The sequence below is a fragment of the Danio rerio genome, chromosome 4 (assembly GCF_052040795.2).
Source record: "Danio rerio strain M-AB ecotype USA chromosome 4, GRCz13ab, whole genome shotgun sequence".
NCBI classification, from domain to species: Eukaryota; Metazoa; Chordata; class Actinopteri; order Cypriniformes; family Danionidae; genus Danio; species Danio rerio.
In genome coordinates this window covers 63184602-63202685 of record NC_141024.2, presented here as the reverse complement: position 1 = coordinate 63202685, position 18084 = coordinate 63184602, and the positions used below count along the sequence as shown (strand labels likewise).

General features: G+C 34.9%; 3 protein-coding genes across 7 annotated transcripts in view; 1 reads left to right on the top strand and 2 right to left on the bottom strand.

The window, feature by feature from the left end:
• LOC100537855 (uncharacterized) overlaps nucleotides 1–18084 on the bottom strand; it is a 150258-nt gene that overhangs the window by 69797 nt on the left and 62377 nt on the right. The gene's annotated exons all lie outside the window — the stretch shown is intronic.
• Nucleotides 1–18084, bottom strand: part of LOC147845162 (uncharacterized) — an 83481-nt gene that overhangs the window by 47320 nt on the left and 18077 nt on the right. The window lies entirely within an intron of this gene.
• LOC137488698 (uncharacterized) lies at nucleotides 6457–16443 on the top strand. 5 transcript variants are annotated; one of them, XR_015484189.1, is made up of 4 exons: nucleotides 6457–6507; nucleotides 7057–7206; nucleotides 11118–12644; nucleotides 16200–16443. XR_015484189.1 is itself a non-coding variant. In XM_087250448.2 (3 exons), exons 2-3 carry the CDS (start codon nucleotides 7122–7124, stop codon nucleotides 11999–12001), a joined length of 969 nt encoding a protein of 322 aa, XP_087106574.1. In that variant the 5' UTR covers nucleotides 6457–6507; nucleotides 7057–7121; the 3' UTR covers nucleotides 12002–16443. The 5 variants fall into 5 exon arrangements, 2 of the variants coding, with proteins under 2 accessions (XP_087106574.1, XP_088506797.1); XR_015484188.1 differs by having other exon boundaries at nucleotides 11118–12656; XR_015942624.1 differs by adding an exon at nucleotides 10504–10666 and having other exon boundaries at nucleotides 11118–16443.

Genomic DNA, 18084 nt, shown 5'->3' with positions numbered 1-18084 from the left:
TAGTTATTACTCGTCCCTATATATACCTAACACGTCAAATTTCAATGGCTCGTGCTCCTGTACAGATTCTATGGGGAATCCCTGCACGTCAAAAAATGACGCTGAAGGGGTGCAGCGAGTGATTTAAATGATAATAATTAAAAAAAAACCAGTAGAAGAACTAGATAAATATGACCTAATGGCCACCAATTGACTAGCCCTGCCATAACTTATTTATTGTAGACTGTTCTTTTTTATGCCTATTTATCGTAGTTATTACCTGTGTGACGATAAACAAGGAAGCACGACGTGGAACCCAATTGCAAGTAAAAGAATGTTTAATGCTGGCAAAAAGACAATAAACAGAAAAATGGTGAGTGGCTGGGAGTATATAAAATGGAGATGGTCCAATTCGGCTGCGCCGATCAATTGTTCATAATACTCATCAACAGGGCCGGCCCAAGCCTTCAAGGGGCCCTAAGCAGGATTTTATTTGGGGCCCCCTTGGTACAAACAATATGAAAAATTATCGTCAATCATTGATAATTCGCACACTATGAATTTAAAACACACATTATTGATTTTATTCGCTGTAGCTGTGTTGCTTACATAAAAAAATATATGTTTTAAGACAATTCTAAATATTATTCTGCAGAAACAACTTCCTATTGATCCAACTTTTTATATGACTACTTGCCACAAATCTAAATAATTAGACACAAAACATTAATATGGGCTGGCAGAAACAAAAGCAGCTGGAAGTAGCCAATAACATACTGATTTTTATTATTATTCAGGCACAAGACGCTGCCAAACAGTCAAACATAGTAACAATAAAGATACATTTTTTTGAATTGGATATAAATGTTAATACTGAAAAAATTCATATTGTATTTTGTAGTTTAAATAACTTAAAACATCTATTTAAATTAAAATCAAACTAAATCAGGAAGCATTTTCTAGACATACTCGCATATCAATCAAATTAGTAAATACGTACAAAAAATTTTCAGTTTTCAGAAATAATTCTATATTAAGTGAATTTTTTTTTTTTGTAAAACAAATTTATCTGCCAATGAGATCAGTAAAATAATCTTATTTAAAACCTAAAACAATATTTTTTATTTACCCTAATTGGCAGATTACTGAGCTTTTTTAATGAAAAATTCATATCATTTTGACTAAAAATCCTTCTATAAAATGTTTATTGGTTTAACAATTTTTAGATATTTGGACTAAAAATCACACAAAAACTATAAGAAAGAAAATAATTTTTGCAGTGTATTTACCAACTGTCAATTGTATAAATCAGAAGCGTATTTTTTATCACCAAGTTCATGAAAAAGCATTTTGCTGCTGTTCCGGGCACTGCTTCTTCAATCACGATATCAGTGATTCTGCGATATATTGATAGATCACAAAAAACCAGCCACAATATATCACAATTTTGGTAAATGAAGGGGGAAAATGCATCAAAAATTTATGATGAATTTCTTTTATAAACACGCATTTATAGAATTGCAACAATGTAAAATAAGTGCACATCTGTCAAACAAGCTTAAAATACTGATGTGCAGAGAGCAGTTTATGACTGAAGAGAGCACATCTCTATCACAGCAGCAGAATTTCAATTTAATGGAATATGCCTTTAAGAAAAAAACTGCCAAATAGTAATTTATTGCTTTCTAATTTTCTGTAAACTTAAACTTATTACAATTTGATCAACTAATTTTATGTAAACATGGAAACATTTTGTGCTTAGCCCTGGTTTATTTTTAATAAAAAAATGTGTATTCCCACAATTTTTTCGATTGATCAGAATGCTCTGAGAGGTGAGCACAGGCCCCTCGGAGCACGTATGATTTCAGCAGTAGAGAACATTAGTTATTTACTCATCTATTTAATTTTTTTAATTCCCCTAATATTTTTTTGCCAAAATACCATCTACAAGACTTTGACAAGGTCTGTAAGAGTCAAATAAACGCAAGGCCCTTCAAATTATATGTTTATGTCCTATTAATATCTTTATATATTTTATATATATATATATATATATATATATATATATATATATATATATATATATATATATATATATATATTTATTTATTCTCTTTATATAGTTAAAAAGTTTGAGCACATAAGAAGTTGCACGGGCCGCGGGCACGCGCGAGCGATATAGCGAAGTGAAAGCGCGTCTGTTAGAAAGAAACTAGTGGCAAATTCGGGGGTGCTGGATGTCCGAAACACAAATACATTGGTCCAGCTTGGACAGAAGAAAGTGTCTGTATGCCTTAGATTTTCCCCGTTGCAATGGCTCATCTCAGTGGTTTACATGACGCTGATGTATGTCTAACGATCCGCCATTACGGGAAGCACCATCTGGTGGCGGCTGTGTGTACTGTAGCTCAAGCAGTTATCTGCTGCAGTCGGTGTTAAAAACTCATTAATTAAATCAGATCTTTTGTAAATTTAGGCAAATATCTTGGCGCCCGAGTATGTATCGCGGTCAGAAATAACACTATAAATGGGCATATATTTTGTCCCACCACTATTCCACAACTCAACAAACTAAAACAACAGTCACACAATAATTTCAAGCACTCTTGGGGGCCCCTTGTGGCCACGGGGCCCTAAGCAGCCGCTTAGTTCGCTTATTATGCCTTGGGCCGGCTCTGTATAATACCTTCAGTCAAGCCTGGCCCCGAAGTATTTTTACATTATTTTATATTTGACTGCACAAATCTTCTCAGTACATGTCAAACAAAAACATTCCCTCAATTACTAATAGATCTCGGATTTCTTTACCTGTTTGCGTGAGTTTTTGGTATATATTTAAGTGACAGAATGGTAGGAGTTTTAAATAAATTCCTCTTATAATAAAGTTGGTGAAGTCTCTACTAATAACTGCTCTCCACTAAATCACAAACTTGCTCAATCTAATAATAATATTTCCCCAAATGCTCTTTACTGTATTCAGTCTGAAGAAAGTGATTTGCTTTGGGAGTATACTTAATATGAAGTGTTTTGCGTTGACTTTTCCAGTTCTCCTAAAAATGCTATCATCCAAACTTTTGTATCCTTTAAAATTGTATTTTTAGTTACTCTTTGAAACTAGCCTTCTTACTATACATGTATTTATAACTTCTTTCTACATTTGGCATCCAGAGATTTTGATATGTATGTAAACTCTATTAATTACTGCAAAACATCAGAATGTTATTTCGCTTTATGTCCATATAGGACTGATTTGATCTTGTGGGACATCAAAGGCACTTTATAGTGATAATGACTCAGTTAGTAAACTAAAACATGAAGTAGTAATGGGTACTTTTTACTTAAAGGGCACCTATTTTACCCCTTTTCAAGATTTAAGATGAGTCTTTTGTGTCTCCAGAATGTGTCTGTAAAGTTTTAGCTCAAAACACCCATCAGATTATTTGTTATACATTTTAGAATTTTGGGATTTTCTGCTTTCAACACTTAGTCTTAGTGGATTATATAAATTAAACAAAATTGTTTTAAATTGTTTGGATTAAAAGTTTTGATCAACTTTAAATACTGAATGTCTTTGTATGTGAGAGAGATAGCAGATGTTGTGTGAAGTGGAAAATGAAGGAGAAATGTATCATATCATGACTACAACAGTGAGTGACAAAAAAATAAACAAAAAAATAACACTTTGCCAACAGATTAAAAACAAATCTTGATTCTATTATTTCTGAAACTCAGCCTGGGTTTATAAAAGGCCGCCATGTTTCTAATAACGTAAGATTGGTTTTGGATTTGCTAGATTTTGCTGATTCTATTTATTCAAATGGTCTCATTCTTTCTCTTGATTTTTATAAAGCTTTTAATATGATTGAGCACCAGTTTCTGTTTAAAGCATTGAGGTTATTTGGATTTGGGAACTTTTGTTAGGAATCAATAGTTCAGTGATTATTAATTTTAATACTTCTAATGGATTTGATATTTTGTGTGGTATTAGGCAAAGCTGCCCAATCTCTTTCTTTTTATTTTTATTAGTTACAGAGTTTCTATCGTTAAGCATTGTGCAAAATCAAGATTTGAAAGAAATTTCTGTTTTTGGGAGGAAGATTAAGATTTCACAATTGGCAGATGACACCACTTTATTTCTAAAAGATGACTCCAACATATCAAATTTAATTTTCAATTTCTGACTTCTCAATTGTTTCTGGTCTAAAGCTGAATATCTCTAAATGTGAGATAATGCCTGTTCATAATTTTAATTATGAATATACAGAAGATATCCCTGTTAGATCCACAATTAAATATTTATTTATTTATGTTATTGAAAAACTTTTAGTGAGACAGCCCTTATTTTTTATTTTTTTGTCTAGGATCACCAAAACTAAAAAATATTCTTAATTCCTGGCTACAACGGGACCTGTCATTATATGGAAGAGTTTTTTTGTCCAAGGCAGAGGGTCTTTCTCATTTTGTATATCCAACGTTATCTTAATTTGTTGAAAACAAAATGGCCAAAGAAATGAATACTGTTTTCTTAAAATTTATCTGGAAGAACAAACCTCATAAGTTGAAAAAGGAAGTTCTTTCTAGTAGTAAAGCAGAGGGGGGTGTAAATTTCTAAGATTTTTCTGAAATCATATACATTTTTACAATTATTTGGAAGATTATTTGGAAGAGATGCTTAACCAGTCCAACACATATTTGTTTTTTTATTCCCAACTACTTTTTGACAAAATTGGTAGTCTTTTGTTTCTTCCTTAATGTAATTATCTTCCCTCTAAGCAATGTCTGCTTGCTTGGAAGCTTGGTTACGTTCACAATTTTTCTCCCCACCGATTTTTCTTATGGAATAACCGAGATATTACAATCAGAAACAAATTGTTATTTTTCCAAAGTTGTTTTCAAAATAATATTAACTGTAATCTTTGCTTGTTTAATGATGCATGAAACATTCTTTCATATGAACAATTTATAACCTACCACTGTTTTCCAACTCCTCCTAACAAATTTAATAAAGTTGTTAAGGCAGTATCACGTGGTTTAGTTCACCTAGTCAAACTCACTGTAGATTTAACTCAAGGAGCTTAGTGAATATTCATTCTCCTTTGCTTTTAGAAGGTGTTAGTCTGTTAGATAAGAAATGAAACAATAGCTTTGTGTGTCAAATTTTTCAATTTAAAAGGAAAATTAATTTTAGAGGAAAGTGTTACTGGAGGTCTTTGGTTGAGGATATAGACTAGAACCTGGCTTTTACCAGGGAAATATTGCATTTCCAACAAGGCAAAAGAAATACACTTTAAAATTGTACAGAATAACTACTCTGTAAAATTTTAGTATTTCCAAATTTATTAAAATAGACAGCCCCTGTTCTTTCTGCGAACAAGCAGAGGAAACACTTGTACATATGTTTTTTGATTGTCCAATATCCAAGCAATTTTGGTCACTCCTAAATTCTCATATATCTGCTTTTGCCAACGCTGTGAATTGCTTTAATCTAAAAAACATTATTTCTATTATAATAACCCAAAAGCTAAATCCCTGGAACACATCATACATTTTTTGTTAATCTTATATGGCAAATTTTTCATTCACAAACAGAAATTTGCAAATAATTACTCATTTGCTCATTTTAGAATAGAATTTAACTCCCTCCTAAAATCACTTCATCTTATTAACAACAAAAAAAATCTAAGATTCCTGAAATATTATGCAGATGTATTTAAAGAAGATTCTCGATTTTAGTTGCTTTCCTTATGGTGATTTGTTTGAGTGTCATAGTAATTTCATTCATTTGTTTAATTTTGTTTGTTTAATTTAGTAATTTTAGTATTATTATTAATAATAATACTGTAATTATATTAATATTTTTCCCCTTTCTGTCTAATAGTATTATTTGTATTTGATTTTAGATATTTTTTCTTATGACAAAAAAAAGTGAATCAACTGGAGAAAGGTTTGTTTTAAAGCTTTTACACAGATATAAAGCGATTGATTAAAGTTTCAGGTTTTTCATCCAATACTAAATGAAGTTCTGCTGTTGACAATTTTATTTTAACCCTTTATACAACGTAATACTATTTTACTCAAAGTAAAGAGAACTATTGAACAACGTGTGTGTATTAAGTGTCTTAATGAAGGTTTAATTGATTAAATGGCATAATTTCACTTCATTCTAAGTGTACATCACTATATATAAAAAATGCAGTACTAGTTTTAATCAGCTCATTTGTGGCTGTTGTTTCTTGCTCGGACTTACCAGATTTATTTTTGTTAATTACTCTCATATAAAGTAACTGTTGAAGGGAAGTTATTTTGTTTCTATTCATAGTTTTATTTATTTTAAACAGGACATTTTTATTGCTTTGTTCATTTTAAACATGATAAAATGTCCAAGCGCTGAGAGAAACTATATAAGTCATGACTCATGACTAAGAGTAAGTGGCAAAAAAAAGAAGAAAAAAAAAGACTTTAATTTTGGCGTGAGATGTGACGTCATAAGCCTGCGCCGCTCCCGCGCTGTGATTCAACTGGAGAAAGGTTTGTTTTAAAGCGTTTACACTTATGGTTTTTTATTCAGTGCTAAATTATGTACCTGCTGTTGACAATATTATTTTAACCCTTTATACAACACAGTACTATTTAACTCACAGTAATGAGGTCTATTGTTTGAATAAAGATAGGATACACTTTTTGTCACCGAGAGAAAATTTGTCTTGGGCAAAAAAATGCTACACGTTGCTGTAAGCAGACAATAAAGTAAATAAAACAAACAACAATTAAGAACATACTCAAATAAAGTTACAGGGATGTAAAAGCATGTAATAAGTGTTTTAATGAAGGTTTACTTTATTAAATAGTATAATGTCATTCCATTCTAAGTATACATCACTATAAGAAATGGAGTACTAGTTTTAATCAGGTCATTTGTGGCTTTTGTTTCTTGCTCTGACTTGCCTTATTTCTTTTTAGTTTCTTTCATACAAAGAGACTGTTGAAGCAAGTGTTGAAGAAAAGTTATTTTGTTTCTGTTTATTGTTTTATTTATTTTAAATGGAACATTTTTATTGTTTTGTTCATTTTAAACAGGATAAAGTGTCCAAACACAGAGAAAAGCTCCTGCTGAAGCGACTGATCTCCACACTGTTATAAAGATGGCGTTTATTAAAGAGGAGAGTGAAGATGTGAAGATTGAAGAAGCAATTACAGTCAAACAGGAAGATCCACAGGAACAAACAGGTTAGTTTTCATTCTCATAGACCAACTCAGTCATTTAATCCTCATTCAGATATATTTTAATAAGAAGAATACTTAATTAAATCCATCTTGCAGCCCTGAGTGTGCTAGTTCTCCTAAATGTACATAAGCACTCATTGAAAGACAGGAATGAGTTTAATCTGTTACTTGTTCTCATGTCTTTTGTCATTCTTTTATGTATTATTAGTCTCCCATTTTCATGATCATGGGCCAAAAATATAGTTATCGTGATGATAATACGATTAATCTCGCAATCTATATACCCTTTCATTATGTTCTTGGCTGTTTTTGACCCATTGACTTCCATTATAACCACATTTTTTAACCGCAAAGCCATGACACCAAATAATCATGCATTCTAGATTGTTGCTGTTTTCCTTGTTGGGAAGAGGTCAAATGTGTCATTTTTACTGTTGATCATCAGTTGGCTGCATTCACCCTTTAGATGGGCCTGTTCAAATAAGTTTCTGTCTTTTATATGGAGTTCAGTGGAATAAAACAGCAGATTATAGTGTGCGTGCAGAAATACACTTTGTAGGGGGACCAACAGTTTTAACCCAAAAATGACCAGTCTATCAGATGAAGAAGAGCAGGAGTCAGAGATTCAATTAAAAGAAAGTTTATTGTAGATAGTTTGCAGTTTCATCAGCAGAGGCCAGCTTCAACACTCACAACAAGTTTGTAGACTGCTCTACATACAATCTCAGAACAACAACAATTAGATGTCTAGAATTCTCTCTGTTCTCTCTATTCAAACTGTTTTAATGAAATGCGTCAGTAAAGTGCACTGAAACTCCACAAAAACAAAACACACAGGGAATATTTGAACCTATCAGTTTACAATATACTGATGCCCTGTTTTTCTAGGCTTTATTGGTGTTAATTGTCAGAAACGTTGGACCATTATTGCCTTTTAGCATAAGCAGAGGAGAAAAACTAGCCAGACAGTAATCTGTGAATTGTGGAGCGGGCTAAATCTAAAGAAACATGTATTTTTTAGTAAGTGTACTTTTTTGTTGTTGTTGTTGTTGTTGTTGCTTTTATTCTTGCCATAATAAAAATATGTATTTGTAGAGCAACCCATGTTCTGCATTCATTAATGTTTTAAGAATGTTTTAAGAAATTATAATGGGTGGAACTGTCCGAGATATGAACAAAAGCAAGTGATGCACCAAAGTTTGATTAAAAAAAATCTTGAATGGTCATAGAAATCCTTATATCATTAAAATAATTTATATAAACAAAAAATCTATTTAGTTTAAAAACATTGAACGATATTAATGAAATGACGTAGTTTCGGAAACTTTCTACTTCTCTGTTTATCCGTCTGACTCTACAGTGGGTTTCTTTTGACTGCCCCCTGTCATTTTAAAGAATATCACAATGGCGAACGTGGCGAGTAAGGCCTCGTCTATTTCGCGAGGTAAGCGTGCAGTCAGCGGTGGTGTGTGATGCGGCGCCAGGCTAGAGTATTCACCTTATTCTTCGCAGACGAGCAGCCGCAGCCATTTGAATCTTTTTGGCACCAGACTTCCGGTCTTTCACTTACATTCATTTTTAGATATTAAAAAATGCTATTTTCGCTGTTTGATGTTGCAAACTGATATTTCCTTATTATATTATTCTACTTGGTCTGTATAGTCATGCAAACATTTGCTTGTTGAGCAAGTAGTTTGACCATTTTCTGCCGTTTATTATTCCTAGTCATTTCTACCTTAGGCGACTGAATCGGAAGTTCTAAAACAATCGCGAAAACAGACACACTTCCGCATTTTAGAATAAGGTCAATAAATCCAGCTTCTCTCTCTTTCTCTCTCTCACACACACACACACACACACACACACACACACACACACATACACACTATACTCCATAAGGCAGAAACTTTTTTGCACTGAAACTGATAATCAATTTTAAAAATCACAAATCTCTTCCCAACAGGGAAATGTAATGGTGATGTGGGAATGGTGATTTCCCCCCCAAAAAAAATACAATAAACAAATATTAAACAAATATGTTTGTCACTTGTTTTTAAGTAGTTAATCTTGGGCGCCAGACAGAATATCTGTCAAAATACATTTCAAACAAAATATACCACGGCTAGCTCTCACCACCAGTTACAAATAATAAAAAATAATTAAATAAATAAAATAACAAACAATGAGAACCAGAAAAAAACTCAGATAATTGCTGTAATTGTCTAAATAAAGTTTGTATTAGTCAATAATAATAATAAAAAATACTTTTCACACACAAACAGCAGTATCAACAACAAATCAAACAATATAACAATGAAACGCAGAACCCTCAGCACTAATAACTCAAATGAAAGAAAAAAAATGCAAATGATTTCAGGCCAGCAGATTTGTCAGATTTGACAACGGGGAAAATAATAATGATAACAATAGTACAGGGAGAAAACAAAACAAGAGAAACAAAATGAGAATTTGGGCAAAGAAAACAAAAACTTTTGCTTCTTACCCACGGAGCGGAGGGGTCAAGGCAAATGTGTGGGGAATGGCGAATGTGGATGTGAAGGTTGAGGTTGTTGGTGAACCCAGCCGGTGAGTTGGCAGCTGACTCCATGCCAGCGAGAAAGATAAATCGGTAAGTTGATTTTGTTCAGGACACATTGCACTGAAGTCTTTAGTGACGCACACATTCAAACGACGTCACGTGCACTTCAGTAACAAGACAGCGGTCTTTGCTCTGTTGCTTCAATACATACTTCCGCTTTTTGTTTCTCACAGCCAGTCGTTAAGTTTACACTGCTCGTCTCGACCCGACTTCTTTACTCCTTTCCCCACACAGCAACAGTACAGTCAACTTCTCTTTCTTCTACACACCACATAATGCTGTCTTCTTTAACTCTCCTCCTCCTCCTTTATTCTCTCACCCATTTCCTTTTTGCCGTCACATGGGAGGACCAATTAAACAATGTCGTTACGAAGAACACCAACAATCATAAATTCATGAATATGTGCTGTCATGGCTTTGCAATAAAAAAATTTTTCTTATAATAGAGGTCAGTGGAGAAAAAACAGCCATGAATATAACGAAAAGGGAGTAAATTTGCCCAGAGTGTATTGAGGTTTTTAAAAAAAATTTTAAAGCATTTTCCCATTGATGGGGGAACTCATTGTGTCTTAATGAATTTATTACTCTCATTTATATGCTTATTTGAGTGATTTCCATGTTGTTGTTGTTGTTATTATTTATTGTATTTTATTTGCACTATAAAAAAAATTATAATAGAGGCCAATTGAGCATTTTTCCAGAATATGTCAAAATAAGATGTCCCCAAATATCAGTCCTTTGCTGAAACACTGAGAACGTTTTGGCCAAATTAAGCCTCAAAATCACCCCAGAATGGATGAAAATGACCCAACAGCACACAAAGGGAAAGGTGCACATTCCAGCCTTTATGCAGATGCTGTATAGGTATGTCTCATTTCTGCGAGGCAAATATTCAGCTGTTACCCCAGAACTTTTTTTCTGATACATTTACCAGTCAGGCACACAACAAACAAGTATTCCCTGTCCACTTTACAAATCGTAGAAATCTGTGTCTTATCAATATGACCAAAATGACTTTTATGAAAAACTCTAAAAACTGGACTGACACTGTTTAAATTCACTATAACTTTTATGTTAAGCGGCTTTGACACAATTTACATTGTAAAAGCACTAGATAAATAAAGATGAATTGAATTGTATCTGCTTAAATGTGTACACGTTAATGGACCAAACAAAATATGATCTGATTTATTTTACATTTACTGTGCATCAAAATTACAGTGTGTTTAGCCAATGTTTCCAGTGTCTTTTCACTTTTCAGCTTTTGATGAGAGTTTTTAAGACTTAATGAAAACTAATGTTTTATTTATTTCAGACCTAATTGAAGAGAATGAGGGGAGTAAAGAGGAGGAACATCATGTCAAAATTGAGGAAAAAACTCATTTACAGACTGATGGTGTTTTAAAAAGGAGAGACAAGAATCGTTTCACCTGCACTCAGTGTGGAAAGAGTTTCGCAACCAAAAGCAAACTTAAGATTCACATAATAATCCACACTGGAGAGAAACCATTCACATGCACTCAGTGTGGGAAGAGTTTCAACCAATCATCTCACCTTAGTTATCACATGATGATCCACACTGGAAAGAAACCATTCACATGCACTCAGTGTGGGAAGAGTTTCAACCAATCATCACACCTTAATTTACACATGATGATCCACACTGGAGAGAAACCATTCACATGCATTCCTTGTGGGAAAAGTTTTAACTGCTCATCACACCTTAATCAACACATGATGATCCACACTGGAAAGAAACCATTCACATGCACTCAGTGTGCGAAGAGTTTCAAACAATCGTCACACCTTAATCAACACATGAGGATCCACACTGGAGAAAAACCATACGTATGCACTCAGTGTGGGAAGAGTTTTAACTGCTTAACAAACCTTAATCACCACATGATGATCCACACTGGAAAGAAACCATTCAAATGCACTCAGTGTGGGAAGAGTTTCAGCCAATCATCATACCTTAATCTACACATGAGGATCCACACTGCAGAGAAACCATACGCATGCACTCAGTGTGGGAAGAGTTTTTACTGCTCATCACACCTTAATAACCACATGAGGATCCACACTGGAGAGAAACCATTTACATGCACTCAGTGTGGGGAGAGTTTCAGCAAATCATCATCCCTTAATAAACACATTGAAGGAACTCATGGGCATATTGCAGTGGTCAACACGAGTTGAATCTGAAATCTTGGGCATCTCCAAATTGTCTCAGTCATTGAACTGGCTTAAGGGCTTAAACCATCATGATAACAAAGCACCAATTGATTTTTGGTTATTCTGACCAATACTTTGGCCACAGATGTTCCAGGTACCCTTCAGCAAAATTAGTAAATGATTTAAACTAAATAAAGGGGCTTTACAGGATTTTCAGCAGGAACCGCCTCACAAGACTTTTGAATGACATTGAAATTGTGCATCCTGTCAGATGCACAATTTCGTAGAGACGAAGAGATCTCTAGAAACATTAATGCTTACAAATGAACGACAATCTCTTTAAATGTTAGAACTAAGGCAGATGTATCTTTGATTAATACACCATAATGTTCCTCATATGCTGTGGTTATTTCAACCAACCAGGTTAATCAATGTGTTGTTTTAACCCTTAAAGCAGATTAAATTGATCTGCGTGTGTCTAAAATGTATGAGATCTGGTCTTGAATGAAAGCTAGTGACATTTGCAATCTGTTGGTGTAAATGAAAAACTAGTAGTACAAACAGTATGTGTCTTGTAAGATTTGATGTAAGATAGTTTCAATCTTGCAAGAGTTTTACCATGTAAAATCTACATGCAGTGTGTTAATGATTGACCCTTTCTACATCGGCATGGGGTGTAGCCCCGCCCTTCATGGCAATTGCTCATTGGCAGACAGTGCCATAGGGATGGATCAGACCAGGGGCCTGTTTCAGAAAGCAGGTTAAGTGTAAACTCAGAGTGGTTTAACCCTGAAATGAGAGAAACTCTGGGTTTTCCGTTTCAAAATGGCAGGTTTGTTAAACTCGAGAAAGCAGGGTAAGTCAAGCCTGTTTCTGAAAGAGAGTTAACTTTAACTCCGAGTCAGTTACCGTGGTAACTTACTCTGTGAATCTAACCTGGTCCGGAGCAGGTTTTATTCTCTAAACTCTGAGTTTCTGTCGGTCTCCTCCCCTTTTTAAAGATGAAGCGGTATTTCTCGCATTAGTCTTACATTTCCACACAGCTATTTTAGAGCTCATTTTGGAGATGTGCATAAAAAAGATTGATGGAAACGTCATGATTCACATAACTTTTGAAAATACGCATAATATAACATGTGCATAACTGAGTAGATTAAACTTTTATTTGATAAGAAAAGATGCACATAAACTACGAAGTGCACTTAACAAATTACAGTATGTACATTAAAAAATGGTTTGTTAGAGATGATGATGAAAATGTGTGTGAAAGGACAAACCAGCAGACTGAGCACAGTGTAGAACATCTTAAATGTTGTTTTAGTCATTCTAAAATGCATTTACTGTTTCAGTATTAGTGTATATTATTAATTACCTCAGAGCGTCTGGAGCGTGTCAAGATCTCCGCGTCTGGCTTCAAACGCCCACACGTGTTCATTGTGTGTCAATTGTTTTCTGAGGCTCAGGACAGGTACATTAATTAAATAAAAAATCATTGACGCAGCTTCTTCTACCGCAGTAATTCTGTTTTTACTGTTGATATTTGCCGCAAGTTAATCAGGAAGTGACGATTGTGTTCTCTTCGACTCTTTGGATAAAAACGCTGCTTTATTTTTAGGCGTTATTCCAGTTTTGCACAAATTTATGTAATAGCCTATATTTTGATGGAAACACAGCTATTGCCTACATTTTTGTTACACACAGAACAAAGTCACGTACGAGGCTTGTCCTTTTTTTCTTAAATAATTAACCTTCGACATGCACTGTTACTAGATTAATGGGATTATTATTCTGTCTAAATGATTTTATTACTGCTTACCTTCTTAATGTTATATCAACCTCTATCACTTGATCAATAAAAAGGCAGACACATAACAAGTGCACTGTTAAATCTATTAAAACTGATAAAAGTGTATAAAAGTTTAGAAAAAAAAGTATAAACGTCACACATTACATTACTTATTTTATTATACTTAAAATGTTTAAATACTTAAAATTAAAAATTACGCATTAACTTGGGCAGCTGTTTTCCCATGCTAACTGTCTCTGTTTCCCTGATGGTTGCTTCATTTTAAATATATACACTCATATTTGCTATAACTTTGCATGAGCACATCAAGTTCAGCTGGAGAAAGAAATGCTGATCTATTTTTATAAGATGTTGCCATAGTCACTCGTAATGTCTACGCTCTATTGATAATGCCTTTTTATAGTCACGGTGTGCGCGCTTAATTCTGAGTTGGTCTACTCAAAGTTGATTGACCCAACTCAGATCAGCTATTCTGAAACCGAAAATCTCTCGGTAAATCAACTCAGAGTTCAAGTTTAAACTCCGAATTGTTTGAACCTCCTTACTGAAACAGGCCCCAGGTCACTTAAAGACACCCTGCAACAAAGAAACTTTGCTTTGAAACCGCACGAACTTTCAGCAATCCATCACCTCAGTATCCCAGAACTACCCACCCACAAGCGAGGGAATTCCAAGGACATCACAGAGCACTGTGTTTCCCCAAGGCCAACTGGCGAGGGAGATTCATCTTCAGCAAAAGTGCAAGTAACAAACAAACGTCTCTTGCTGATCTGGGGCCTGTTTCAGTAAGGAGGTTCAAACAACTCGGAGTTTAAACTTGAACTCTGAGTTGATTTACAGAGAGATTAAAAACTCTGAGTTTTCGGTTTCAGAATAGCTGAAATGAGTTAGGTCAATCAACTTTGAGTAGACCAACTCAGAGTTAAGCGTGCACACTGTGACTATAAAAAGGCATTATCAATGGAGCGCAGATATTACGAGTGACTATGGCAACATCTTAAAAAAAGAGATCAGCATTTCTTTCTCCGGCTGAATTTAATCTGATCATGCAAAGTTATAGCAAATATGAGCGTATATATTTAATAAGAAGCAACCATAAGTGAAACAGAGACAGTTAGCCTGGGAAAACAGCTGCTCAAGTTAATGCGTAATTTTTAATTTAAAGTATTTAATTTTTTAAGTATAATAAAATAAGTAATGTAATGTGTGATGTTTATAAAATGTTTCTAAACTTTTATACACGTTTATCAGTTTTAATAGATTTAACAGTGCACTTGTGTGTCTGCCTTTTTATTAATCAAGTGAAAGAGGTTGATATAACATTAAGAAGGTAAGCAGAACTAAAAAATAATTTTTAGACAGAATAATAATCCCATAAATCTAGTAACAGTACATGTCAAAGGTTAAGCTAATTATTTATGAAAAAGGACAAGCCTCGTACGTGACTTTGTTCTGTGTGTGACAAAAATGTAGGCAATAGCTGTGTTTCCATCCAAATATATTACATAAATTTGTGCAAAACTGGAATATTGCATAAAAGATGCAAATAAAGCAGCGTTTTTATCCAATGAGTCAAAGAGAACAAAATCGTCACTTCCTGATTAACTTGCGCCAAATATCAACAGTAAAAACAGAATTTACTGCGGTAGAAGAAGCTGCTTCAATTAATTATTTATTTAACAAATGTACTTGTGCCTCAGAGACACAAGACAATGCTGACACGCAATGAACACGTGGGGGCGTTTGAAGCCAGATGCGGAGACTCTTGACACGCTCCTGACGCTCGGAGGTAATTAATAATATACACTAATACTGAAACAGTTCAGGCATTTTAGAATGACTAAAACAACATTTAAGATGTTCTACACTGTGCTCAGTCTGCTGGTTTGTCCATTCACTCACATTTTCATCATCATCTCTAACAAACCTTTTTTTAATGTACATACTGTAATTTGTTAAGTGTTTCCTTCGTAGTTTATGCACATCTTTTCTTATCAAATAAAAGTTTAATCTACTCAGTTATGCACATGTTATATTATGCGTATTTTCAAAAGTTATGTGAATCATGACGTTTCCATTAATCGTTTTTATGGGCATCTCCAAAATGAGCTCTAAAATAGGTGGGTGTAAACGTATAAGGCGAAAAATACGATTCATCTTTAAAAAAGGGGAGGAGACCGACAGAAACTCAGAGTTTAGAGAATAAAACCTGCTCCGGACCAGGTTAGATTCACAGAGTAAGTTACCACGGTAACTGACTCTGAGTTAAAGTTAACTCTCTTTCAGAAACAGGCTTGACTTACCCCGATTTCTCAAGTTTAACAAACCTGCCATTTTGAAAAGGAAAACCCAGAGTTTCTCTCATTTCAGGGTTAAAATACTCTGAGTTTACACTTAACCTGCTTTCTGAAACAGGCCCCTGGTGCAGATTGTTCGTAAACAGTTAAAGATAAGCCATATCTCTGCTTTTGTGGTTTATCAGGTGTTATTCTAAGATCTTGTTAGAAGTATTAGAATTAATTTGGGATGGTTGTCAACTCATTTTACATCCTCTAAACTGCCTCTGTGTGTGCGAGTTTGTTTGTTGTTTGCTTATTACGTAGTTAGTTTCATGTATCGTAGTGTAGCTCAATAAATCTTTGTTCTCATTTTGTAAGAATTGTGTTCTTGTTTATGTGCTTCTAAGTTATTGCCTTGAGCTGTAGATCTTGTTACCTTGCTAAAAGTTAACTCAGTACTGTGTAAAATTATTATCGTTGGCCACGTAAATAATATTAACACGATTGGTAAGATACTGTTACGTAGCGGATGCACCCCGCTACGCACATAAATTTAAGGATGACCGCTATAAAAAGTGGTCACCCGGAGTCCCCGTTCCTGCTCCCCAAGCACACACACACAGGCCAAGTTGTCAAAAAGGGGTATCAGATTTATTAAACAAAAAGGTCAAAATCAGAATTAGAGAACAAAAAGTAAACCAAAAAATAAAGTTCCTTAAATTAAGCATACAATTCTAACCTCCCTAACTAACCACAAAACAGGAGAAAACTGGACAAAAGAAAAAGGGCCTTCCCTTTGATCATTTAGCCTTAAGGTAAATATTAGCCACAGCTAACACATGATACCGTCCTAGTACCGTATTTAACAGAGTATCTCACCAGATGACTTTGAAACAGGGTTGGAGAAAGGTATTACACAATCAGCCACCGCTAATGCAGGTTACCGTCCTATTACCGTATTTAACAGAGTATCTCACCAGATTACTATGAAAAAAAAGGTTTCAGACAGATCACTGTCGCACAGAGAACTCAGAGCGAACTGCTCAGACACACACACAATAGCGAGGGGAAACAGGATGAGAACTCGATGAGGAGCATCAACGGCGTGCCTTTATAGCTGGCGCCGCCCCTCTCACAGCTACACCTGATCTCCGCTTATGTGGAGAGAGAGAGAGAAAGATAGATAATGGAGGAAACACACACAGGAACAATACACACTAGCAATGTTTACCCATAGTAAAAAAAAATTACACCTAATTTTTTTTTCTATACACTTTACACAGAGCTTTCAGCACCAGGAGCTCTGGACAGCGCGTCTGCTATCACATTCTCAGTCCCGCGCTTGTACACAATTTCAAGATTAAATTCCTGCAGTGAAAGTGCCCAACGCATCAACCGTTGATTCGCATTAAACATGCGATTTAGAAACACCAAAGGGTTGTGGTCGGTGTAAACTTTGGTCGGGAAACTTGAACCACCCAAATAAACTTTGAAGTGTTTCAAAGCTTACAACAAAGCAAGGGCTTCTTTTTCAATTGTGCTATAGTTGCACTGGTTTCGGTTAAACTTTGAGGAGTAGCACACGGGTTTTACAATGCAAGTTTCAGCAATTTGTGAAAGGACAGCTCCCGCCTCCACAGCGCTTGCGTCTACCTCCAGCTGAAAGGGGCGCTCAAAGTTCGGAGCAGTGAGAACAGGTGCGTTGCTCAGCAGATCTTTTACACCATTAAAAGAAAGTTCACACTCAGGAGACCAGCGAAATACGTTGGAGGGCCGAAGAAGATTAGTCAGGGGAGCCTCCAGGCTGGCAAAGTTGCGGCAAAACCCTCTGTAATACCCGGCTATGCCGAGAAAACGGTGCAGCTCTCGCTTGTTAGAAGGCTTGGGAAAATTCATTATAGCCTCCACTTTAGCACAGACAGGGGACACTTGGCCTTGCCCCACACGTTTATCCAAGTAGGTGACATAAGCTTTGGCAAATTCGCATTTAGCGAGGTTTACAGTCAATGATGCAGCTTTCA

Excerpts from the sequence above, each read along its gene's own strand:
- LOC137488698 (XM_087250448.2), top strand. The coding sequence starts at position 7,122 with ATGGCGTTTATTAAAGAGGAGAGTGAAGATGTGAAGATTGAAGAAGCA. Across the intron at positions 7,207-11,117 it reads AGATCCACAGGAACAAACAG|ACCTAATTGAAGAGAATGAG; the intron begins GTTAGTTTTCAT and ends TATTTATTTCAG.